Source organism: Centruroides vittatus, unplaced genomic scaffold (genome assembly GCF_030686945.1).
Source record: "Centruroides vittatus isolate TY-2023 unplaced genomic scaffold, ASM3068694v2 contig_885, whole genome shotgun sequence".
NCBI classification, from domain to species: Eukaryota; Metazoa; Arthropoda; class Arachnida; order Scorpiones; family Buthidae; genus Centruroides; species Centruroides vittatus.
The window spans coordinates 789,736-817,524 of NW_027122577.1; the positions used below are offsets into that span (position 1 = coordinate 789,736).

The 27,789-nt window shown below is 30.9% G+C and overlaps 1 protein-coding gene across 2 annotated transcripts; it reads left to right on the plus strand.

The window, feature by feature from the left end:
• LOC136983764 (cytokine receptor-like factor 3) lies at positions 1-26,699 on the plus strand. Of its 2 annotated transcripts, none has more exons than XM_067280611.1 (9): positions 1-176; positions 3,770-3,898; positions 4,043-4,250; positions 12,087-12,168; positions 12,359-12,536; positions 12,659-12,902; positions 22,035-22,143; positions 24,440-24,582; positions 26,299-26,699. In XM_067280611.1, exons 2-9 carry the CDS (start codon positions 3,791-3,793, stop codon positions 26,535-26,537), a joined length of 1,311 nt encoding a protein of 436 aa, XP_067136712.1. In that variant the 5' UTR covers positions 1-176; positions 3,770-3,790; the 3' UTR covers positions 26,538-26,699. The 2 variants fall into 2 exon arrangements, with proteins under 2 accessions (XP_067136712.1, XP_067136713.1); XM_067280612.1 differs by having other exon boundaries at positions 1-118.
• The last annotated feature ends 1,090 nt before the right edge of the window (positions 26,700-27,789 follow it).

Here is a 27,789-nt window from a genome sequence, read left to right on the forward strand (position 1 = left end):
TTCAACACATGTTTCCGGTTTCTCGGAAGCCATTCAAATAAGTTATGACGAAAATAAACAAGTTGACATCTTAATTCAAATCAAAAATTTCGAGAGTCAAAGCGATATCATCGGCTAAGTACGTAAATGAATGATTGTTTTAGTCAAAAATTTCGTTTAATACGTATTATTTAGAAGTAAGTACACGTGTATGTTTTTTATAAAGTTAAATATTTTTTTCATACTTAAAAATTGGCTAATATCTAAATATTAAATTTTAAGAAAAAAAATAAAATTTTATCCCAAAAGAAAATATATGGTCATACATTTTCTCTACATACATTCTTGTTTAAATTTTTTTACATACTCCCTACTGTTGACATACTTCACCATATAAGGTGATGTGTGACAATGACTAGCTATTAACCATCAGACAAGACAAGACTAGCTTCTTATACAGTGAGTAGCATGGATTTTCATTCTTGTAACACAAAAGTTTAGCATATAAATGATGTAAAAATTATTAATTACATAAATTCTATAAATTATTATTATAATTAACGACAACAGAAATTGGGTGGAAATCTAACAATGAATTGTTATCACTCAAATAGGCATTTATTTATACCAATTTTCTAAAAATTCAACTTTTTGACATAGCACGAATATTGGGGTTTGGGCAAGAAAATATGAAAATTACCTCAAAGGTTGTAAATTTATCTAAAGTTTGTGTGTTCTATTATTTTACAATTTTCTGTTGTAAAGTGCAATTTTATTAGAGTAATATACTTTCAACTTCAGCTATGAGACATAAATCAAACAACACATCTGTGGAACTGCACAAACTTATTTTTTATTTTAATAAAGGAAACGAATTACAGAAAAATTTCAGAAATTGTTAGAACTGGAAATTTAGTGTTTATAGATTCAAATAAGGACTAACACATTTATTTAAATATTCTGAAGCTAAATTTGAAGCAATTATAGGCATTTTAAATAGTTTCAGATTTTACCAGGATAATGATCCAAAACACAAGTTACTTAATATTCACTTGTAGCTAGTTCATAACTGTCTAAAAGTACAGTACTAGAACACCTGCATAGTCACCAGATCTTAATGTCATGAATATTTATGGCTTTAGCTGGAGTTACATGTATGAATACATAATTAGTAAAACCAATGAGTCGAAAGAGAAATATACTGCAAAATGGAAAAATATATGGCAAGATTTATGTAAAAAACTTGTTTCATCTGCGCCAAGAAGATTGACAGATATGATAAAATGCAAATATACCCAATAAAATATTGACATTTATACTGTAATTGCATATTATTTTATATACCAGCTTAATGAACAAACATCCATGTGATGTGAAATTTTCTTATTGCCATTTATTTTGTTTCATATAATATAACAACAGTTTTATTTATTAATTATAAAACTTTTTATTAAAACATCTTGAAATAGTAAATGTCTTATGTTAAAAATATATTGTTTATTTATGTTACATGAATCAAATATTCATGTGATTTTAAATTTTATATTCATGAATAAAAATAGAAACAAATCATGAGAGTCCAAAATAATAGTCAATGATTGGTGGTTTTTGATTTTTTTTAAGCATTTGTATTTATAATTTAAGGAAGAACTCTTTTGTAATTACATAGTTATATTTTTATATGCATTTTTTTAACTTTGCCCATTTCTCTGCCTGCTGTCTCTGTCCAGATAAAAGAGAGGTTGAGGCCGAAGTTTTAAACATGGAAACGTGTACGTCGAACATTCAGTGCCGCTTTCCTGTAAGCCTAGAAGTTTAACAATGGTGTTTGGAAAGTCAGTGGAATCATGCTCGACATTCCAAACGCCATTGTCAAACTTCTAGACTTACAGGAAGGCGGTGCCGAACGTCCGACGTACACGTTTTTGCGTTTAAAACTTTGGCCTCAACCTCGCTAATGTAACTAAATTTTCATCCACTTCCCAATTTTCAATCAAGTTGAAACTTTGCATACATATATATTCCCAATAACAATAAATTTTTTTTACAATTTTCAAACAATTTTAGCAATTAGCAAAAAATTTAAAAAATTTGATAACAGATGGGCTACATGTAGGATAACCCTTACCCCTTTTTAGTCTTACTGTTTACATAAAACCTTGTAACTCAATTTTTCACCCACTTTCCAATTAAATGCTAAAACAAGAATTTTGATAATTTAGTGATAAAGGTATAAAACTAAAACAATAAATATAAAAAAAATTTTAAAGAAATGAAGAAAAGTTTTGGTGCATTTATGTGAATATATGCACTAAAACTTCTCTTCATTCAGTAAAAATATAAATTTTTTTCAGCTTTCACAGTATTTGTTATTACAGGACCAAAAATGAAAGCATGGTGTGTTTACGTTTAGAAATATTCTTAGTTACACTTGCTATTAATTTTTATGGGCTTTTCATGAGTGCCAAATGCTTTTGTTTTTGATCACATAATACCAAGAATACAGTTAAAATTGAAGAAAATTTACTTTTTAATGCATTTATGTGAATAAAAAGTTTATCTTTAAAAACTTTTTATATACAGTATATAAATATTTTTAGTCTAAAATACACTAATATCAATTTCATATTGTTATAATAGTTTTTTAGTTCATCAATGAAATCTAGAATTTATTGAGACAACTGTTTTTGACATATTAATTAATTAGTTTATTCATTTATTGCTTGGTGATGATCCTGATTTTTGATTATATCATATCTGAATTAACATACAACTGAAAGAAATTTGTCTTTGAATATTCAGAAAATATAACTGTCAACAAGCAAAAATTATTATGATATTGTCATAATGTTAAGCTGCAATTTTTAATTTATTTAATTTAGAATATATACTCTCAATTTCAAATTAGTAATATTTTGCCCCTGTACATCATGCTTTTCCTGACAACAACAGAGTCATGCCAGTCATCTATGTAACTCTGTTCTGAGGAAATTTTTGATTTGAAATCACGTCATTTTCAGTCTAGACCAGAAGTTTGTATATAGTTAATTGGGACCTCCTCTTGCCTTAAGCTTTCCATATCTGGTCTCGACTTTCATCTAACTTTGTTCTTGAGATCAAGGAAGGACAGACAGATAGCTGACAGTGGGAATTTATAGGGCTACAGTTTTTTCAAATTGTAACCCAATGTGCATAGTCATTAATCAAGAATTGTAGATATTTCAGTTTTATTCTGAACTGTTTTTTTCCAGACTTCTAATATAATTAATTCAGTAATTGAATAATTAATGTTGAAAAATGGCAATTCATCTGTTACTAATAATTTCTTTTGATCATTTAATGAATTCACTAGATAAATTGTATTTAAATTTAGTCAATATATGACGGATAGTTTAATAAATATTTCTTTACATGTAGAATTGTATAAAATCAAATATATAGCCTATTGATTTTGTGTAAAGTTGAAAGCTTGCATTATCTTTTAGTTCCAAACATAAGCATTGTCTTTAAACTAATGGCATTTTATAAGTTAAAAAGTTTTTAAATTTTCAAATATGCTGTACAAACAATAAGTATGTAACAAAACTTTTATTTAAAAATTTTATAATATATTTTTTTTATTAAAGCGTACATTATTTCTTTGATTATTTATTGTTACACACAAATTATTATAAATACTATTACAGAGCATCATCATGTAATACGTATTTATTAATTTGAATCTTATGAATCTTAAATTTTAAAATATGTTCTCTTAAGTAACTTTATTTAAATTCTATTTTTAACATAGGTTTGCATACCTTTTATTATTATGAATGAAACACATGATTGTGAAGTAAAAGAATCTTTAAGCACCGGAAAGGATTATCTAAAGCATCTTCAAGATCTATTAGATCAATTAGGAATAGCTGTTAGACAGGCAAGTGAAAAATCAAATCATTTATTAAATTACATAGTAAATGTCAAAAATTATTTGAATTTTAGTATCAAATTTTGCTATTTTTTTAATAATTTATTAAGATATTCAAAACAAAAATTTTTATATTATTTAATCTAATTAAAGGTTGATCAGTCTGCCAAGAAGTCTGAAAATCTTGTTAAAGATTATTTTACGAACATAACTAAATTGATTACTACCACTTTAGAGAGACGACGTGATCAACTTCTAACAGAAATAACTACTTTCTATAATGAAGCAATTGTTCCATTAGTTGAATGTCAGAAAGAGATAGAGGAAAACATGGCTGCAACAAGTGCCGTGTTACGAGAGGGTAAATTTTAATTTTTTTCAGTATAACTATGACATAATTATAAGTTTTTAAAAACATTTTAAAATTTAAACTATTTATTTATACTATATATATTGTGAAATGTGCAGAAGACCTGACTATATGGACTCGTGCATCAAAACAAAAAGGTTCCTGCCAGTGGCGTAGCGGGGGTGGCGGGGGCTGCCCGCCCCGGGCGGCACTTATAGGGGGTGGCGGGGGCTGCCCGCCCTGGGCAGCACTTATAGGGGGCGGCAAAATTTCACAATAGATAATAATATCTTGTAAAAATACCTAAATAAGGGGGCGGCAAAATTTTCCTCCACCCCGGGTGGCTGACACCACGCTACGCCACTGGTTCCTGCATCTTACAATTTTGTTAAATAGGCACGACTGTGTATTACAAAAAAAATTTTTACAACTAACTTAAAACTAACCTATAACTACAGAGATGAAGTGGAAAATTAAAATAGACGAAGGAAATGGAAAAGAAAGGGGTACCCATACTTGGTTGATTTCTTTTTTTTTATGGACATGATTACTTTTGATGATTCTCTTGCGAGCAATATATTCTATCCATAACTCACTTGATCTGTTTTTACAAAATACAGTTAGTGCTTTTTCTTTTAATCTTTTGGCTTTATAACAGTCTAAGTCATACCACTCATGCTTAAATTTAGAAGTTATCTAAGACTAATATTTAACTTTATTTGGATTCATTTTAATTATGTAATTACAGTAGAGACTTGTTAATCGGAACCCCGGTAATCGGAATCGCCAGTAATTGGAACGGTTTTCAGTCGGACTGTGTTGTGCTGAATCGAACGTTTTTGATACTAAATTTACTTCTAAAGTATAATTTTCATGTTTATATATTCTTCAATATATTTATTGTTTGTACAAAATGCAGAAATAATTTTTAACGATACGATAGCCTCGATTATTATTATAAAAATTTTCGTTAGGCTTAAAATCAACGAAAATTTAACACAAAGCGACACGCAACGGAGAAAGATTTGAACATTGGACAGGTTAATATATTTATTCGTACATAATCGGTAATCGGAACAAATCACTAATCTAAACAACCCCAGTCCCCAATTGATTCCGATTTTCGGTTCTCTACTGTACTAAAAAGTTTGCTTATTTTACTATAAATGAAATCAGCACCTTCTATTAATACTATATTCTGAATTGATCTTATTTTATTGTCAATCTCTTGTTCAAAGGTATTATTATCATATTTATAGTTCTTTGTAATTGACTGTACACTTTTCCTTGATTTTCTGTCAAAGGATGAATTACTTAAGCCCCATCCTATTGTCAGCTGAATTGGAAAATAATCTGACACATCGACATCAGAAACCTCAAATTTAGTACAATAGTTTAACAAAAATTCGAATGTATAACTTAATCAATTACCGAAGCTTCATTATGGGAGATGTGGGTATAACAACCTGGGATATCGCCAACAAAGTGCCAATTTAAGACAAACAGGTTATAACGTTGGATGAAAATTTAACAGTAATTTTCCTTTGTTATTAGTTCCAGAATCATGACTCATTCTTTTGTTACAGACTGCTGAGTTATTCCTGTAATAATTTGTGTTACGCAGTACATTTTTTTATTACGTAAATTATAAAATTATTTACAATAATTTTATAATTTGTGTTACATTCATTTTTTATTATTGCATAAAATTGCCAATTATTAATCAAGAAGAAGTAAAATGTAATCAGTTCTCCATAATCTGCTCCAACTCATCAAAGGGATTCAGAATATTTTTGTATTGCAGCATATAGTTTACAGCTATAGATAACTATTTGGAAATATCCGAAAATCATTTCTGTCAAGTTTGATCATAGCAAATATTAAATATGAACATCGATGAAAGTAAACAATTTCTCCCAAAGTTTTTCTTATTAATAACAACATACCGCCCCTTGGTCTACCCATACCAGGTTTTTTGGTTGCTTAGACCAAAATATAATTATGTAAACTTCAGTGGAATGTCGTCATTGGAAGCGATGGAAGCGCTGTTTCCCTTGTATTTTCTAAAATATAAATTTTCATATTTTAACATAGTTTGAATCAATTAAAATTAATATTTTATTATAATTGCATTATGTATCTTATTACAAATTTCTATTCTACATGTGAAATAAACGATAAGATTGCTATTGTATATTCGAATATTAGTGGCGGAATGGAAGCACTGTATTGTCGAAACCCGGTCAGCTTCCAAACAGCCAGATTATAGGCGTTGGTGCATGCGCTTTACAGAGCACCAACCTCACATGGTTTAGCTGGTGGAAGCTACACACACATAACGCTTCCAATGATTCTATCCCAGACTGGTTCTGGGCTGTTAGCCGCCCTTGCCCGATTATGTGAATCATAAGTACATTTATAACTTAACCCAACCGATAGGAATTTACTGGTATGTTTTTATGATAGTTCTGTATAGTTGACAAAAGTTAAAAAAAAAAAAATCCATTAAAATATTTGATATTTTTATTCTGCTCTCCCATCTTATGTTATGGATTTCAATGTTAAACCGGTGATATTACAATTTCGTATGTCCCATCTACAAGGGTATGTAGAAAAAAATGTGTACAATTCTTGTACAATGTTAAAAAATTAACTGTTACTTTAGCAGCATCATTTACAACCAAATTTAATGAATGAGATGCACAAGGTACAAAAAAGCTCCAGAATTTTTTTCCTTAAATTTAAGATTTATATATCCATTGTCATAAAAATTTGTCTTTCCACTTTTTTCCCAAGACTACAAATATTCAGGTACAAAGTAACTGGTTTCAACTTATTTCTACTTAAAGAAGTAATTAAATACAGGTACTCCTCACTTTATGACCGAGTTCCGTTCCGACGACTACATCGTTAAGCGAATTGGTCAATGAGCGACGAGCTTGTGCCGGGAATATAGGATTGTTGTAAAATTATACAAATTATGCAACAAATTTCAAATTTATTCATAAAAAGGCTATTATAGTACGCTATTAGCCTATTATAGTACTATAAGACTATTATAGTATGCTTAGTGCGCATGTCACCATTTGCCACTGACCGACTCTCAAGCTGTGAAAGGGGATTCCTCAAATTGCAGGTCAAAATTCGATTGGTTGTTAAGCAGATAGGTCGTAAAGTGAGGAGTACCTGTAATTAAGAGATTAGGGAATTGGGGACATAAATAAAACCCTGCTGAAAGAGCAAGAATTTTACTTAAACAAAAGCTTAACCGAACCAGTCTCTAGCCGAGTACAGTGGGGACTGATTTCTTCATAATATTAGATAATAAAGACAGAAATTTTTCCAGTTCAACGAGAGTGATTAAAAAGTTGTAAATTTTGGAAATTTTCATGGACACTGGTCCTAAAACAAATTAGTTAGAAAACAAATGACGGACAATCTACTTAGTATTAAGTTTAACATATTTAGATTTTTACAGCTATGGTGAGAAACGTTTAAAATTTACAACAACCCTGTCGCGTTCTTTGAGGTACACTGGTGATGCGACAAGAGGCATTTGACATTGACCGGTACGGCACCCTCGGGTTTTGGCACGCACACACTGCACACCTACCTGGACCATCTCTGATTCCATCATTAGCCACTTGTATTGAGCTATTTGACTAAGTGGATTGTTTTAAAATTTAAAACGTAAAGAATATTTTATGTTAATTTTATGTATGTTTCTTTACAAAGCTACATTTAATTATAATTTCCTTTAAAAGTATATTAATACAATTGAACAATATATTGTACCAGGTATGTATATCCACCGCACATTTTATTTCACTAAGTAAGTTTTTATAATTTATTTTTAATTTTAGCCCTTATATCGTGGCTAGCGATTCAGAATATAATTGTGATATTAAAAATACATTTAGAGAAGTCTACAGTTTTTACTGGCTTATTGAACAAATGAATACAAATGGACCCTAGATCAGGGATGGGCAATCTTTTTCTATGTAAGGGCTGCATTTTTAAGACTTTTGAACTGATGTGGGTCGCATACAAGAGAAAGAGAAAAAAAATGTTGGTAAATCAGAATTATTTATTCATATATAATTATAAATTAGCATAGGTATATTTAATTTAGTTTCTGGAACTGATGTAAATGTAATATATTGGAAATATTTGGTTAAATATTCATCACTGCTAGTTTCAAATTAGTTTTGATGTGTCTGTTAGCAGGTTTCTTGTTTTAATTTTTACTAAATTCATCGCAGGAAAAACTATTCACATACATAAGTTGTAAAAATAACGTTTGAATTTTTGCTGCATACTTCCTTAAGCTGGGAAATTGATATATTTATTCACATTTTATGCATCGCGGGTTGCAAAATATATGAATATGGCTCGAGGGTTGCAGGTTACCCATCTCTGCCCTAGACCATCACTGATGTGCAATTAAACGATTACTCCTGGAAGTCGGCTTCTTACAGAAACACAGTTTCCCTGTCATCAAATGTCACGGCATGCCACTGGTAAACTTTGCAGGAATGCAATTTCTGTTTCAGTAAATTTAATTATCCAAGTTTCTTCCAAACCAAGTATATCATATCCTGTTAAAATTTTGTTAAAATAAGTTGAAAAAATCTTATTTCTTACATCCTGCATATTCCAACAGATAACTTTAACATTAGATTCATTATTTAATGGAATGTCCAAACAATCCAAGTCAACTATTCTACTCTGGTTAACCATATCTTTAGCCATTAGTTGAGCGAGCTAAACCACACTGAAAGGCATAGCCTGAGAAAGAAAGAAAGGGAGGGGGATGAAGAGGGAAGACAGGGAAGGAAGGAGAGGAAAGACAAGGATCACGTGTTCCAGTGCCAGGTGTCCATTTCTAGACATAAAGATAATATATACAAAGGGTCCCTTGCAGGGGAGAAGCACAATAAATGGTGAAAGAGTGTACATAAAATTGCGCATCTATTTTTATAGAGAAGATAACAAACCACACAGTGTGGTTTTACACAGCTAAATGGGAAAAAGAAGGGGGCCACTAAGGCTCCCTACTCAGTGACAATATTAACACAGCCAAGAGAGTCCATATTGGTAGAGTCTACTTATCATTGAGTAGACCTACTGGAGATGAGTCTTGCCATAAAGTTTGCAAAGGCTTTGTAGTAGAGATTATTACTGATGAGGAGGCTAGGACTACAAAGCTGAATATCATTGGTTTTTAGGATGGTGGATACGAGTTTTATAATTATAAAAAGCTGACAATATTTGATTTTTTCTCGGGATGGAACTTAACTCTATTATAACAATAGATGAGTCAACCAAAGTATATTTTATAAGAAAGGTAATTTCTTCATCTTGCATCTCCTTGAGTTTCAAAGATTCCCTGAACAAATTTAAGAGAGCGTCTCTGATATTCACATTATCTGTCATGGGATAACCAAATATTATTAAGTTAAAATGGTTAGATAAAGTTAATAAATTATTCACATTGTACTGTTGTACTGTAAGGAACTGAGTCCGAACGTTATTTTTATTTTATTATTATTTCTGTTTTATTATCTTTTGTTTGGGGTTTATGTTTATTTAGGACAAAGGTTCCCCACCACTCTCTTGTTAGTAATGAAAAATGAAGATAAAACAACTCACGGAGAAATAAGCGCCGTAGGAAAAATCTTGCGCACTTGCGCTGCCCGGCGGAAGTAACAGTCCGCAGAAAAAAAAATGGAGGGGGGAGTCCCCACAATCACTAGTAGAGAAATACTTGATAAACCGTCTTAAACATCCCAGAAAATTATGATAAATATTTTGTAAACGGTTTATAAGCTTTGTCGGAAACTTAAAGCTGCCAGAAAAGAAAGTTAATGTTAGCAACTAAGTATGTAAATAAGGGGAGTAACCCAGCTCAAGTGTGACGTCACCTCACAGTATAAAACCCGTACGTTAACCGAAGAAGAAGAGGTGATTTCCAAACAGAGGTGAATTCCAAATCGAGGCGACTGTGAGAGCGAGGTAGATTCGAAAGCGAAGTATTTTCTGATAGAAGTCCAGATTGATAATTGGACGATCCAAGGTGCTAAAGAGGAGTTTGATTGACGATTTGACGATATCGAAAGTATTGAGGAAATAGTTATCTTCGTATAGTGAGGTGACGGATAGACGTTTAATTAGTAAGAGATTTTGTTCATAGTTTCTAAGTATTTGATTTGTCGAAATTCAAAGGGGAATTACTATTAAGTTAAGCTAAGTAGCTGAGTTTATTGTCGGGTTGACTTGTTGATTTTCGTTAATAAATTTTGTTTGGATTATTGATATTTGTACATAGTACATTCTAGTTGCTAATTAAATATATTTGAACTTTTGATCTGACTTGATATTTATCGTTATTGTTACTAATTTTTCGGTGCACGCTTAAAAGCCCAGGCCTGGCAAACTAATCTCGAATCTGCATAAAGTACCCGTTAGGTTAACGGAAGTTTCACCGACTGTAATTATAGTCGGTTTCCTAAGCTACTAAAAATGGTACTTTACAGTACTTGCAATCACCTATCAATATCTGGTAATAACATTTCTAATATATTAACTTTCTGTTCTGGTATATCAATTTTGGCATTGAATTCTTTGATATCTTGATGAATTAAAGGATCTCTGATTTAAATTCCGATAGTTGTTCCATTACCTTACAGTGTAATACTTGTATTAACTTAAGTCATGTGATGCAGGAAAGTTTCAGTTTAGCAGTCTTCGTTTTCCATGCTTCTAACGTGGTTTCGAAATTTACCTTTTTCTCTTTCTCACAAACTTTCTCCCTTTTCTACATACCAGAGAAAGTACCAGATGGCATATGAAGCATTGTATCAGCCTACCTTGTCACTTTAACTGCGTTGCTACCTCTTGTTAAAGATGGCTGTCCTCTTTTCAATGGAGAGGATTCAGATTTTGTTATACACCAGCTATTATCAGTAGAAAGAAAAGTATTATCATTAGAAATACCTGTATTTGCCACCTTGCCCTCTTTAGACTTAGCATTTAACTCAAATCAGAAAGGTACACTTTAATTTGCACCAACACCATTAACCGTCAGAAGTGTTCCCCCTTATATATATGTACCGTGTGTTTCACAATGTTTTGACGATTTCAAAGTTGAATAACTTGCGTTAAACCCGCAATACAGCGATTGTGGCACCCTCTATTAGTAGTGAGGACTGTCAACTTTCATTTCATATAGGTTACTACATAGTATCATGGTGTACTAGTCAAATCAACATTATGCATTTGCAGTAGACTGCTAATTTTGCGTCGGTGAATCTATCATGTGCGTGCAACGTAAATTTTGTAAACATTTTAAGATTTAGCCGCGATATCCAATTCCTGCTTGTGGAACAATATTGAATTGGGTAAAAACTTCAGTGAAACTGCCAGTGCATCGAATCGAAAGTCAACCGGCCGTAGGAAGACCGTATGAACTCCCGAGAACATCGAACGTGTGCGTAGCAGTTTACAGAAAAGCCCTTGTGTAGCTGCAAATGGTCGTAATTTGTCCGATATAGTATTTCATAAGTAAAATTGAATAAATTTTGTACCTTGTGTAAAATTTTCAACTTTTTTCAGCAATTTTAGTTTGTGAGTTATTCAACTTTGAAATCATCAAAACATTGTGAAACACCCTGTATATAAACGAGCTTACAAATAAAATTATCAAGAAGTCTTAATAAAAAAGAGACTAGTATTGTATCATTTATTTCTTTTTTCCTTTTACATTTATTTATTTACTTTATACATTTGAATTTAAATTAATTAATCAGGACTGTTTAATATTATTTAATTTATAAGATGATATTTCAGGAGAAAATATTTTGAAAAAAGATGTTCCAGTTTCTTCAGAACAAATTACATCTTATTTAAGCAAGACTTCCATGATTGGATTGTATGTATTATTTTATATATTTATAAATTTCTTTTAATAAAAATAGTTTTTAGTTAAATACAGTATGTAATTGATGTATTTTGGCAATCGTTTGGCATTCATCTAAAAATCGGGTTAATGGATGTTTATATTTTATAATTGATGTATTTTATGGACTGTTATATTTAATATTATGATTTTAAAAATTTAGATTGCCAGAAGTTCCAAATCCTGCTCAAGTTGCAAATATCAATGTTAATTTTTCTACAAAACTTCTTCCAGAAATATCAAGTTTAATTCATAATCATGGATTTGTAAGTGCATTTTCTCCAGTTCAGATTATACATGTTGAAGAAAGACCAGGAGGTTTAGTCATTCATTGGGAAGAGGTAAGAAAAAACATTAATTATTTAGTTAATCATCAATAATACAAAATTTTCTGATTTAAAATTTTATAAGATTGTTTTTATAAAGATTATGATATATATAAAGTGTGTGTTTTTGATTGCAGACAGATGAGGAAAACATTGAAGAGAGAACTTTTGGTTTACAATATTGCTCTGGAAATGTTAGAAAGAATCCACAGTTAGTTAATAATTATGAATTTGCTTATAAAGGCCCTGAAAAATCTTACCTGGTCAGAGATATTCAATACAGAAAACAATACACATTTAGAGTTTCCTGCTGTGTTAAAAATGGAGAATGGAAAAGATGGTCAGAACCACACATTGCAATGACTACAATTCCTAATTATGGTAATATTTTATAATTTACTGTAGAAACTTAAGAGAAATAATTACTTAAGTAAAAATAAACTTTAAGTGATACATTAAATTCTCTAATGAGAAGTTGTCTTAAAATGTTTGGTATTAATTGGATTATTTTAATTAAAAGATATGTTAAATTTATATTGCTGTAAGAGGAATCAAAGTGCTTGTAATACCAATGATATTCTGAAAACTGAATGAAAATATCAGATGTAATTGAAAGAAAGCAATACTTTCTTTTTTATCAGAATAATTAGTTATGATATTGTAAATAAGATTTATAACTTAAATGAAGTAGTTAAATGTTAATTTTGTTAAATTTATATTTCAAACTTTAATGGTATTAGAAGAAACTGTGTTTTCATTCATGTAAACAGTATGTAAGGTTTATTCTGTGTAGTAGAGAGGTTGTGGCTGACGTTTTTATCTCTAAAACGTGAACGTTTTAGAGATGAAAACTTTGGTCGCAACCTCTCTAATAACAAAAATGTAAAATTTAATATAAGAATACAAGAGTTGTTCTTAACACAAGATGATGATGAAAATTTTTTAAATATCTGTACCAAACAATTATTAATTTAAAAATATTTTCCATTAAATTCTTGTAAGAGGTTGTTGTTGTTTGAATGTTACCATATACAGGCGTACCCCAGGTTATGTATGTAATGCGTTCCATCAAATAGTAGTAGTATCACAAATTGCTGTTTCCACACTTTTTTTTATTTAAAAAAAGTTTAATTTTATGGAAAGTTTTTGAGCAATGACCAATATGGTTTCACACCCCAGCATTCCACATTAAATTCTGTGATACTCTACAGCAAGGAAAGACAAGACTGATGTCTCTGTTAATATTTCTAGATATCAAAGGTGCAGTTGTCAATGTGTGGTGGCCCTCAATTTTAAAATTTATTAGAAATATCAAAGTTCTACTCTCCCTAAATAAAGACTGTCCTCAAGGTTCAGATTCTGGACCCCTATTCTGGAATGTTTTATAAATGACTTGCTAATTAAATCAACAGACTGTTTGTTGGTTATAAAATCAGCTATATCATAAAAAATAATTAATTATTGACAATTTGCCAAATTTTCCTAAAACCCAGACTTTTTGGTCCTTGCCCAGACTCGTGATGCAAAAACCAGACAGACGGAAACTCTTGGAACGGACGAAGCATTGTATTGTTGAGGATAGCAAGTCGAATCATGATAGGAGTAGAAGTATATGAGGGTCAAATCTGCAGTTTGTTTTATTGTGAAATGCTCATAACTTGGGGTATGCCTGTATTTTGTAATATTCTGGAAAGAGAAATTTCCAAACTGTGAATATAATAATTTTAGAGATACAGTATATGCTAATTATAACAGTAAATTTCCATTAACACGTGAATAATACATAAAAATGTAATAATCTTTTAAACTGCTATTTTAAGGAATAATTTTATTTTCCCAGCTGTTATATGTAGCAGGGAAAGTATGGTGATCAGTCAAAAAATAACCATCCAAGGTTTTTTATTTTTAGACTTTATTAACATTATATGATCTTTATACAGTTCTTGCATAGAAATTAATAAATCATTTTATATATACAGTAAAAACTCACTGTTATGGACTCTGATATAATGGATAACAGAAAAAGTATAAGAAAATTATAAGAGAACTTGTTTGCTGTAATAGACTCCTGCTACTACTGACTATTTTTCAGGTCCTGTAGACCAGTGGTTGCCTTCTGGTGGTCTAAGGACCACTGATGGTTTGTAAGAAAATTCTGGCAGTCTGTGCAGAAATTTGGATATCGATCAACTCAAGGTTATGCAAAGTATTACTAAAGAAATGTAGAATGCTTGGTTCCTTTTGTTACTCATTGGGGGGTTTTTTATTCGAATCTAAAAGCAAACACAAAATGACTGTTATTAATAAATAATAATGTTGATAAATCAATAAATAATGTTGTGAGTGCAATTGTCATTCTTCCTGGAAAGGAGCCAAGAAGTAGCAAAAAACTTCACACTAATTTGCTATAATTAAGCAAGTGAATTTCATATTAATAAAGTAAAATTGAACTTTTATGATGATTATTGGGCCGCAATTTGAAAAAATAGTATGGCTATAAATTTCTACTGTCGTCTGTCCGTCCGTCCGTCTGTCTTTCCTTAATCTTGAGAATGGGGTTAGATAGATGAAAGACAACACCAGATAAGGAAATCTTAGGGACAGGAGTAACTGTATACAAATGTATGATACAAACCAGAAGTCATGCTATTTCAATTCAAAAACTTTCCCTGAAAGGTGTTGGATAGATGACTGGCACGACTCTATTGTTAAAGGAAAAGTATGATGTACTGTACAGAGGTAAGACATTACTAATTTGATATATGGTAAATTAAATATGATTAAAAATTGCAGCCCATCATTACGATGATGTCATTAAATAATTGCTCGTTCTATAGATGTCTGTATCATTTTAAAAAATTTGTGATAGTGGTCCACGGGATACAAAATTGTGAATTTTGTGGTTTGTGAGGTCAGAAAGGTTGGTGAACACTACCATAGACCACTGTCCTTCTGTTATTAGACTTTTTAGTCATTTTTTTTTTTACTTTATTTACAAAAAATAATATAAAATTCATTTTTAATCAATTTTTTGGGTAGATTTTCATTTTACATCTAGTTTTTGTTTCATTTTCTGATTGATCAGTTTTCTTCAGTTTTGGTTTTGTTTTCTCTAAGAGTCATGAGTCTTGGATTTTTTGTGTCAAGCAAAACCATGGATTCATAAGAGAAAATGAAAACCTTTAGATTTATATTTTAGATTTAACAATAGACAGATATATTGATTTTACAGGTTTAATAAAAATAGGGCTTATACTTTACAACTGAAATTATGTTCACTTTTGTTCACAATAAATATTGATACACAGTAATGGACAACATGATATTAGAATCCCCCCTTATATTAGCAGTAACAGATCTGCTGAAATGAGGTAAAAATACATTGATTTGGCATCTGGACATGGAGGAAACATCTGTGAACTGCAGATATTTTCTGCAGGTCTGTTATCGAAATACATTCTAACATGATTCTACTGTATAGTAATTGACTTTTTGATATAACAGACGAGTTTGTAATAATGAGTAATCACGATAAAATGGACTTTCATTATAACAGACAAATTGGTCTTCAGTCCTGTGGTGGTCTGTTATATTGAGCTTTCACTGTGTATATATAATATACACACACACATGCACATATGTATTTACTTCTGCAAAAGAAAGTAGAAATTGTTTGATGATATTCTGGATTATTCCAATAACGTTAAACTCATGTCAAATTCTGTAATTTACTTTGTACCAGTTCTATGGCAGTAGCTTGAGACAGATTCCATTTTTCTGATTTACATAAAAGAACTGGATATTTATTCCTTTTTTTTCCTTTATTTTTACCTTATCAGATGCAATCTTTCAATCCTTTTTTCCTTCCACTACATTTTAGAATCATTGGAGTCATTAAATTCACCATGTCTGTAGAATCATACCTTTACCTTTTAAGTTTAAATATTTATGCAAAATCTTGTTTTATCATAATACAAATAATGAATTATCATTGTTGTTTTTCATCTTTTATTTTTAGGAGTATCTGTTATGTTTATTCGTTTAAGGAGATGGGCATTATAACCTTTTAAAGTTCTTTACCAACACAGGTACCCCTTCCTATCTGAAAATACTGTATATCATTTCTATGAAACTTGTTGTAAGCTTAATTGGGGTAAAGCAAAGAAACAATTACAATTAATTTATACAGGAAAAATTTTTGAGCAACCCCAGACTCAAAATTAACTTACTAAACTATACCAAATAACACACAGAATCTAAAATAATCTTAACACATAGTAAAAGCAGGAATGATATGATAAGTATGTAGCCTATGTATAACATCAAATTAAACCGAATTCAGTAAAAAAATATTGTAATATTTACCAAAAACATATGTTTTTAACAGCTTTCAGCTATCATCATCAAGTTATAATAATTTAAACGATGGTGAAGTGCCTTCTGATTGGTTATTGCCGAAGTGATGTAGAAAAATTAAAACTGAACCTCAAATAAAAATCTCCAGGCCTAATGTAGAGTGTTTGTATCTTTAAAATTAATTGCACATTTTTCTTATGAACTTTATATATTTTCTAATTTTTCTACATCACTACAACAACGTTAGGTTCACAACCAATCAGAAGGCACTTCACCATCATTTAAAGAGTGACAGTTGAAGTTATGTTCTGTTGTTGAACACTACACCATAACCTGATGATGATAGTTGAAAGCTGTTGAAAACATTTGTTTTTTGGTAAATGTTGCATTTTATACTGGAATTAGGTATAATTTGTGTTATTCATAATTTTCCAGTTTTTGTGGTGGTTGTATTATAGCCTATATGAAGTAGAAATGTAAGTACAATATTGTTAATAAAACTACACCAGAAATAGTCTCTCTGATGAGTAACCTTTAAGCTAAAAAATGTCCTCATCTCAAAAACCAATCAAGCCACCTTTAAATCCTGTTGTTGCTAAACTTCATTGCCATTGTTCCATTCTTTCTGTTTCAGTTTACAGAAAAGACTGGCTGATTTCTTCTTGTGTAAAGATAAGATCAACTTAAAACAGAACACCATCTATGTACATCTATCGGTCACTCAAGCAATAGATCTTCCATTTTCTCACTTTATTTTTGCTAATGGATGCACAAAAAAGACATAAAGTACAAGTGCTCAGACCCAGTTCAAAGCAATAACAGCTTGCTGCTGGGTGTAGTTCCTAGGGAAAGAGTTTGGAGACTCTACTTGTTGCATAAATGAAATAAAAACAAATAAATAAATAAATTTCTAATGATATACAGTGTAACTCAGGAAGATTTTCAAGGTACCATTTTAAAAACTTCTTAAGCAAAAACAAAAATAATATAGCTTTTTTTCCAATAATCTATCAAACTTTCAATATCCGTCCACTTATCAAACTTAGCTTAATATCTTCTAGATCTTAAAATTTAACTGTTATAAATTATACAATAAAGTTTATATATTTATTTCTATAATAGAAATGACAATAAGGAAATTTTATTAGCCTCTTGCTCTTTTATTAGTTTTCAAACTTTGATCTATTTTTACAACTCTTAACATAATTGAATCTTAATTGACAGCAAGTGAAAAAGTTTTTTAAGTTTAATATTTTATTGTTATTAGCGAGGTTGAGGCCGAAGTTTTAAATGTGGAAACGTGTACGTTGGACGTTCAGCGCCACTTTCCTATAAGCCTAGAAGTTTGGCAATGGCCTTTGGAAAGTCAGTGGAATCATGCTCGACATTCCAAACGCCATTGTCAAACTTCTACGCTTACAGGAAAGCGGCGCCGAACGTCCGATGTACACGTTTTTGTGTTTAAAACTTTGGCCTCAACTTTGCTATTATATTTGCTTTCAGTGAAATAGTTTAAATTGCTGAATTTCTTTTGTTTAATTATAAAATGGATTAATCACTATTGGTTAATCTATATATAATTGAGATGAGTTGATAATAATAATAATAATAATAATAAACATCCTGTATTGCAAACAAAATATACAAACATGTTGAAGAACACGACATTCTTACAGAACAACAAAAAGGTTGTCGTAGAACCCACAGGGGATGCAAAGAACAGTTACTCATAGATTCAGTCATTTTACGGCAAGCACACAAACAACACAAAAACATACACATGGCATATATAGACTACAGAAAAGCATTTGACAGTGTTCCACACAGTTGGCTGCTACATATTCTACACATGTACAAAATACATCCATCACTCATTGCATTTTTCCAAAACACTATGCAGCACTGGAGAACAACACTACATCTCAGGGCTCATAACATTTCCATACAAACAAACCAAATTTTTATTAGGCGAGGAATTTTTCAAGGAGATTCCTTGAGTCCTCTCTGGTTCTGCTTAGCCCTGAACCCATTATCCAACACTGTTAAACAACAGGCAATATGGTTACAATATCAGACATGAAAAAACAACACAGTTTACACTGTTATATCTCATGTACACTGTACATGTATGACATAAAACTTTATGCATTCACACAAAAACAACTTCATCAACTCCTACAAATCACACATTCATACACCAAGGACATACAAATGGAATTTGGCCTAGATAAATGCAAAACACTTCACATAGAAAAAGGAATCCTGAAGAAAGGAGATTTTGCACTTGGAAATGGAGACGTTATTGAATCCATGGAAGAGGGCGAGTTCTACAAGTATTTAGGATTCCAACAGGCCAAACTAACAGAACATGCACAAATAAAGCAAAGATTAATTAAAGAATACCAAAGTAGGTTAAATGCTATTCTCAGAACACAGTTAAATGCAAAACACACAGTTAAAGCAATAAACACATATGTCATCCCAGTACTCACATATTCTTTTGGAGTTATACATTGGACTCACACAGATCTTGAGCAACTCCAAAGGAAAACAAGAACAACACTTACTAAGCATAAACAACATCATCCTAAATCCGCCACAGAAAGATTAATCCTTCCACGTAAAGATGGCGGCGTGGCCTGATTGACATAGTTAACCTTCACTACAAACAAATACAGTCACTGCGAGAGTTTTTTTATGAAAAACAAGAAATATCACAATTACATAAAGCAGTAACTCTAGCAGACTCAAATAACACACCATTAAACTTACACTCACATCATATGGACACAACACAACATATAAAAAGCATAGACACTGTTAAACAATCATGGGCTCGAAAGGCACTCCATGGCAGGCATCCTTATGATCTGGCCCAGGATTTTGTTGACAAAACTGCGTCAAACAGCTGGTTAGCTTGGGGATTCCTCTTTGGGAAGACGGAAGGATTCATGATCGCCATACAGGATCAGGTCATAAATACTAAAAACTACAGAAAACACATACTCAAAGATGCAACACTCACAAATGACACATGCAGAAAATGTCACATCATGCCAGAAACTATACAACGCATCACCTCTGGTTGCAAGCTCTTGGCACAGACAGATTATCTACACAGACATAATCAAGTAGCAAATATAATACACCAAGAACTTGCAAAGAAACACAAATTAGTAGACATCCACGAACCATACTACAGATACATTCCACAGACAGTATTGGAAAACAACACGCACAAAATGTACTACGACAGAGCCATAATCACAGATAAAACAATTTACCACAACAGACCAGACATCACACTCATTGACAAACACAATAAAATCACATACATTATAGACATATCCATTCCAAACACTCACAATATACAAAATGCTTGCACTGAAAAAATTAGTAAGTACACAGAACTCGCCCAGGAAATAAGGTATCTGTGGAGGATGGATAGGGTGCTTATTGTACCTGTCGTTCTCTCCTCTACAGGTGTCATACCACACACACTACACAAAAGTCTGGGCACATTACAATTGAATAGAAACACATACATCACACTACAGAAGGCCACTATATTGAGCACATGTCATATTGTGAGAAAATTCCTGAATACAGACACACACACTGATACACTTCTTTAATTTCTGTTTTGGTTACTATGCCTTGACTTTGGTCCGGCATAGTACATAGCCACCGGTGTTAACCAAGTATATCTCACTTAACCCAACATAATAATAATCAGCGCAGAGCCCAAATGGTTAGGAGTTGAAAGTTGAAATTTGGTACACAGTTAGGGTACGTCACGAGAACGCACACTAAGAAGGGATTTTTCAAAATTCCTCCCCACGGGGGAGAGGGACAGGATTAAATCTTCCAAATACATTACGGAGACAAGTTGATGATAATAAAAATCAGTGCAGAGCCCAAACGGTTAGCAGTTGAATGTTGAAATTTGGTACACAGTTAGGGTACGTCATGAGAACGCACACTAAGAAAGGATTTTTCGAAATTCCTTCCCATGGGGGAGAGGGACAGGATTAAGGCTTAACACTTCCATCAACAATGGAAGTGTTAGGTAACGATAGAAGTGCCAACAATGGAACTGTTAAGAGAAAGCGACGTGCAAGACGCAGATGCAGTTTTTTTCGTTTTTTCAGAAAATCGAACATATTTTTAGACCTATCTAAAAATCCTGTAATTAGTCTGGAAACAGGGGGGGGGCCCAATTCTTGCATTCTGTGAAAACAAGTAAGGTTGACTATAATGTAATAATCTTAATTTTTGCTAAAACAGTTAGGAGTTGAAAGTTGAAATTTGGTACACAGGGTACCAAATTTAAGTACCAAAGTGTTAAGTAACAATGGAAGTGTTAAGTAACAATGGAGAACAAGAGAAAGCGACGTGCAAGATTTACGGGCGCTGGAGAGAGAGAAAAAAAAAAAAAAAGAGTAATATGTTAGAACATGTTCGATTTTCAAATTTAAACAGATTAGTTCGGTTTTTCTCGACCTTTCTTCTTTAGAACATTCGATGAAAATCGAACGATATAATCAGAACACGTTGTGAAAATCAATTAGAAAAATCGATTATGTTCTAATTCGATTTTCAAATTCGACCTTTCTTTAGAAATACTTAGTTTGTTGATGAAATTACTCTTTTTCTTTTGTGACTATAACGTAATAATGTTAATCTTCGCTATCGTTACTTTTGCCCGAGCAACGCCGGGCCTACCTGCTAGTAATTAATAATTGTTAGAACAAGTAAAAAAATATAATTAATAAAATATCTTCTTAATGTTAAAACCAGAACTTTCATTGATATTTACTTACTCTGATTTAATATTATAAGTCAATTATTATTATTATAGGCATTTTAGAAATGCCTATATTGTTAACATAGGCAACCCTAAATTAATTATAATAAATAGATTCTACTGTATATAAGATTATACAATATACAAAAAAGTGCTTACATTTTAGTGCATTTCTTTCTTAAATTTAATGAGGAATTATTTCTCATTATTATTATTATTAAATTATACAATTAAAATTGCATAATTCATTTACACATGTATATTTGGATTAAAGTTTAATTTTTATTTCAGGCTTTTATTTACATTTATTATTATTTTTACTTATAATTGTTGTTGTTTTTTTCCAATAGAATGGGAATCAAATAATCCTAATTATAATTTAACTAACGATAATAAGATAGCCACGAAACTCGAATCCGTCGGGAGTTCTAATCTCTACTCCAAATTATCTCTACAGAGGTGAGTTGGTATGGCTATTTAATATTTGAATAAAATTTTACTTATGAATAACATAAAATAATCCAATTTCAATTTATGTAAATATTTTATAAAATTTTTACATGATTAAAAAAGTATAAAATTGAAAATTACAATGAAATACCTTATCTTGAAATGTAAGTCAAAAACTTACATTTCAGATAATAATGTTATACCTAATTTTTTGAAATTTAAAAGTTCTAAAGTCAGTGTTCAAAAACTGAAGTCGTCGTTCTAAACATCCTGATTTTAGTTAATAAAATTATACGAAAGGGTAGATTTTTATTAATAAAAAGTGTTTTACTAAAGAATTTAATTAAAAAAAATATATGTATAATTAAATACATACATAATTACATTGAAAACATCTAATTATTAAGTTTTAAAAAATCAAAACACACTTTGTGTTTTAGTAGTCAACATGGGACTTGTAAAGTTATCTAACAGAGATTGTAATAAATTAGAAAGAAATATTTTAACACCGGAGTAGATAAATTAAACCAACTTCACTGCCTGTAACTGGTGTGCTTCTTCTCCAATGAAAACAGAGGACTTTGCAAATGTTTTCGAACCTGATGTGGTTCTTCTTCAGAGATTGTAATCTGTTGAAATGTAAAATGACTATTCAGTTTTTCAGGATATAAAAAGTAAGAAAGAAATACAATGTGATTCTAGAGGAAAGAAAGTAATTAAAAAAATATCTAGTAAAAAAAGACAATTTGTAGATTTTCCTTACTAAGGTCGGAATGTTCAGAATGACTTCAGTTTTCAAATTTTCTCAATTTTATATGAGAAAACTTAATACCATAGATTTATTACTCTAACCATGGATTTATTATTGGATAAATTGACAAATTTTACGTCTTTCTGTCATAGACCATTCCTTTCTTAAAAAACCGAAAATGTAATTCGCTGGGAATTTGATCCCACTGGATTTTATGGCTTATTAGCATAACATTACATTGAATAGTTTAATATCCAACTCTGCCCAAAACAAAATATTGTTCATATCTTTATGTGCATGTTTATGTGAGTTCTCCAACTTCTCTCTTCTTGATCTTTATCCAGTCCATGCTACAATTGCATGGATTACATATGTTTATTTCTTGATTCTATTCTTGAGAGAACTAAAGTTGCCTCTCCTTTAACAAAACAAAAGATTGCAACCGCAACCATTTCCCTTTACTTTATGGCTTTTTTTTCTGATTATGGAAAGAATACTGCTAACTGTCATAGCTCAGATATTGACTCACTTGGCAATCTTCTCAAACATGAAAATTTTGATACAGCTTTACCAAGGTCTGGAGTTTCATCATCTTGACAAACTGTACCATATTGTTGGAAATGAGGATTTAAAACTTGTAGATTTTTTTAATAATGTGAAATTACATAATCTGTCTGGTCATTATTCCAGTTACCTGTACCACCAAAAGGAACATACAATATAATGCAACCATTAACCATCTGTCAGTGAAAAAGTTAGTGTTTATTTAAAACTTAAGACTAAATATATCTCTCTTTTAAAACATCTTTTTGAATATAGAATAAGTCTCAAATGGAAATACCATTCAAAGACTTGCCAAATTGTTTAACAAACACATTACCTTAACACTAAAAAGACCAAAAGGGTCATTTTGATTCATTTTGGTTTTTGAATGCTATTTGTATGATATTAACTTTTGTTGGAAATCTAGTCATCACCTTACCAAAGAAATCTTGCAGTGATCTTTGCAAAAAATCATGCCTATCCCGACCATAACCTGCAGTGTCCCCATTCAATTTCAGTTATTAATTTATTAAAAATGTTTGCTTATTTCAGTTTTCCAGTTGGAAATGACAATTCTCTGACAACATGAAACACTCTTTTGCTATTCCAAATGATAAAATATTAGGTATTTTTTTGCCAGCTCTTAAGTAAATAATAATGAGCAATTATTTATTGTGATATTGTCACAATGCCAGGCTGCTATTCCAGTCCCTGCTGGAATTTTGTATAATTAATTCGAGCCTCCAGCCTCTAAGCTTTCCACCTTTGGTCTCGATTTTCATCTGTCCAACTTCATTCTCGAGATTAACGGACAGACAGGTAAACGACAGTAGGAACGTATAGGTCTAAATTTAATCGGTTAGTTTATGTTGTAGGAATAAAACTTGCTGGTACCACATACATAACATAACTATGTTTAAAAAATTTTAACAGATTTATGATTTTAAATTTTAATTTTTTCAAGTGAATAATAAAATTAAAATAGTATTTAGGTACTTTCTTAATTTGCAGAATCAACCATTCCATCAAATTTCATATATTAGATGTAGGAGAACAAGAAGAAATTGATGAAGGTTTGGCTCTAGTAGATACATCTCAGACTAAAAAGGATGCTGCATTTTTACAACCCGGAGTGATATTTATAAATATGAAAGGTAATAATTATTATTTTACAAGCTTGTCTTATTGTTTGAGTATTCTAATTTTCTCATTATAAATCGTTATAATGATCAATTTATTGTTCTTGTGACAATAAATAACAAAATAACAGTTACACACATATATCAGGTCAGTCCATAAGTCCACGCCCATTTTTATGACCTTGAGAAAAATCTTGTTTTGTTGTTAAAAATGTCAGTCTAATGTGATAAGTTTTACACTGAAGTGTTAAATTGGATCTTATTCATATAATACTGTTCAGAATTGTGAACATTTCAGTTGTTTATTTTGGTTAAAATGGAAGTAACCGACAAATACAAGACATGTTTTATACTTTTTATTTTTAAGTGATGAGAATGCTACAAATGCAGCCAAAAAAATAAATACTGTACATAATCAAATCGTAATTAGTGCAAGGACTGCGCAGAAGTGGTTTGAAAGATTTAGAAACAATGATTTTAGTGTGGAGGATAAGGCTCGTACTGGAAGACCCGTCGACTTTGATGACGATGCTCTCTCTGCACTAGTTGAAGCAGAACCATCTTTAACAGTTGAATTTAAACGTTCCACAATTTCATCATCCCATTTAACTGTTCATAGACACCTACAACAAATCGGAAAAGTTTCAAAGCTAAGAAAATGGATACCACACAAACTGTCAATAGCTAACCGACAACGTGTAAACATTTGCACGTCTCTTTTATCCCGCATTGCTTTAGAACCTTTTCTTGCTGGTTGGTTACTGGAGACGAAAAATGGATCCTCTATAATAATGTGACGAGAAAAAGACAATGGATAGATCGTGACAAGCAGCCAAAACCGACTGCAAAAGGTGGGTTGCATCCAAAAAAAATTCTTTTGTCTGTTTGGTGGGATATGTCAGGTGTAATTCACTTTGAGCTGTTAAACAATTACAGCTCAAATGTATTGTGAGCAATTAAAGCGTTTAAATGAAAAATTGAAAAAAATCGACCGTCGTTAGTGAACAGAAAGCAGGTTCTCTTGCAGCATAACAATGCCAGACCACATGCTGCAAAAATAACTGTACAGAAACTTGAAAGCTACAACTGGGAAATTTTACCTCATCCACCATATTTGCCAGATATTGCTCCCAGTGATTATCATCTTTTTCGCAGTTTGCAGAATTTTTTAAAAGGGAAAACTTTTGAGGATGAGAACAATGTAAAAAAGGCTATTTCTGAATATTTTGATTCAAAACCGAAATCATTTTATGAAGACGGGATTAAAAAGCTACCATCAAGATTGCAAGAAATTGTACAAAATAATGGTGAATACATTATAGATTGAAATAAAATTTAATTAAAATTTTTTGCTGCTTTTTTTTGTAGATAAAAATATGCACGAACTTATGGACTGACCTGATACATTATTTATTAGTTGATCATAGAGAATAATATGAATCCATTATTTACAACAATTTAATATTTTAATAAATTTAATGTGAAATAAATACAATAATTGTTTTTATTTTCAATCAATATTATTGTTGAGGAACCGGGGATATATGATATTATCTACATAGCTCTTATTCGACAATGGTTTATTGAAAACCGCTCACTTGGTGAATGGATGGCTATAGGAGGGCTTATTAGGGTTAGGCCTTCTGTCCTTTGAAAGAATGTATATTTGACATCATTAAATGAATGAAATGTAATACTTTAATTTTTCTATATATATAATTTTTTTTTCAGGTAATGTATATGTTAATGGAAATGTAATGACCAATCACCTACCCACTTTGAAACGTAACTCCATGGTTATATTTGACGTAGAACCTCTAGATTCTAACGGTAAAATAAGAGTGACCATACGCACCGAAAACCAAGAAATTACTTACGATTGGAAAGCCAGAGAAGGAAATTCGACCCATCTAGATATTTATTTTGCCGTATTCTTTCGGTCTTGCGGATGGAAAATATTGGTGGAATAAACTCGAATAATCACTCGTGCCATTTTATAAAAAATTTTTCTACTATAACTTTTAACAAACTAAATTAAATTTTATATAAATGTACATACATGTTTACTAATTAAGAAGAATGAAAACAATTATTAATTTTTATATATTCTAAACAATAAATTGTTGAATATGCCTTTGTTGTGTTTTTGTATTTTCTCCAGATAAAAAGTTAATTGTGAAACTGAGCGATATCAAATTACAAAAGTTTAAATAATTCCTTTATTTTCTACCTTTTTGATAAATTAAAAATTTATTATTACCAATTTATACTTAACAGTGAAAAACTGTATACAGGAGCAATGTGATAAACGAATAAATATAACATATTTATATTTAGAAGTGTTTTGCAGAATTCCTTTCGAAGTGCTAATTTGAAACTTTTTAAAGTTTCTACAAATAATATCCAATAATCAGGTAGGCTTAACAGTATCCTGATTTATTATTCATCAATTGTTTTTTTTTTTAATTTAGTTAAATTTTTCTAAAAGAAAACCTTTGTTTCATTGATTATGTCAATTTTATTCTTTTGTTTTGCAATTGATTATAATTAATTGTAGAAGCAATATTTTTTTTATATTAATCATGCCTTTTTGTCACTATATTTTTATTTATCAGGTCGTCGTCATTAAAATACTGACTATAGAGGTCCAAATTTGGACCTCTAAATAGTATGGTAACATTTCAGGATATGCAAAAGACATTTGGTACTAATTCATTTTTTATCAAAAACTCATAGCTATTGCTGTGAAAACACTGAAAACAACGTTTGTACAAAACACTCACGCTATACAGAGACCTTAGCACTTCAGGGAAAACTGCTCAATTTGGTCCCTATTCTGAAGGTGTAAACAATGTCGGACCGAACAAATTTCAGATTCGCGTGATATAATGTCTTTTGAGACTGCCAAATTTGCAACGTGTCATTGATAAATCACACTTTTTAATTACAGATTAAGATCCACCAAAGATGCCAAGTAGTAATATCTCGATAACAGAAATTAGTTTTGTGGTGTGAGGATTCAATTCAAACAATTTAAAAGATAGAGAGACGAGTATTTTGTTTTTGAACATTACAAAATGTGTTCAAAAGATATTTTGTAATGGCAAAACATTTGAAAAGAAAATATCTCTACCTTTTAAATTCTTCAAATTGTATACGTTGTAAATATTGTATAAATTGATAACGTGTAAAGCTTGTCCGTGAAAATTAATGACAAGAATT

Coding starts and splice junctions, on each gene's coding strand:
- LOC136983764 (XM_067280611.1), top strand. CDS start 3,791: ATGAATGAAACACATGATTGTGAAGTAAAAGAATCTTTAAGCACCGGA. Junction 3,899..4,042: donor TAGGAATAGCTGTTAGACAG/GCAAGTGAAAAA, acceptor ATCTAATTAAAG/GTTGATCAGTCTGCCAAGAA. Junction 4,251..12,086: donor AAGTGCCGTGTTACGAGAGG/GTAAATTTTAAT, acceptor ATGATATTTCAG/GAGAAAATATTTTGAAAAAA.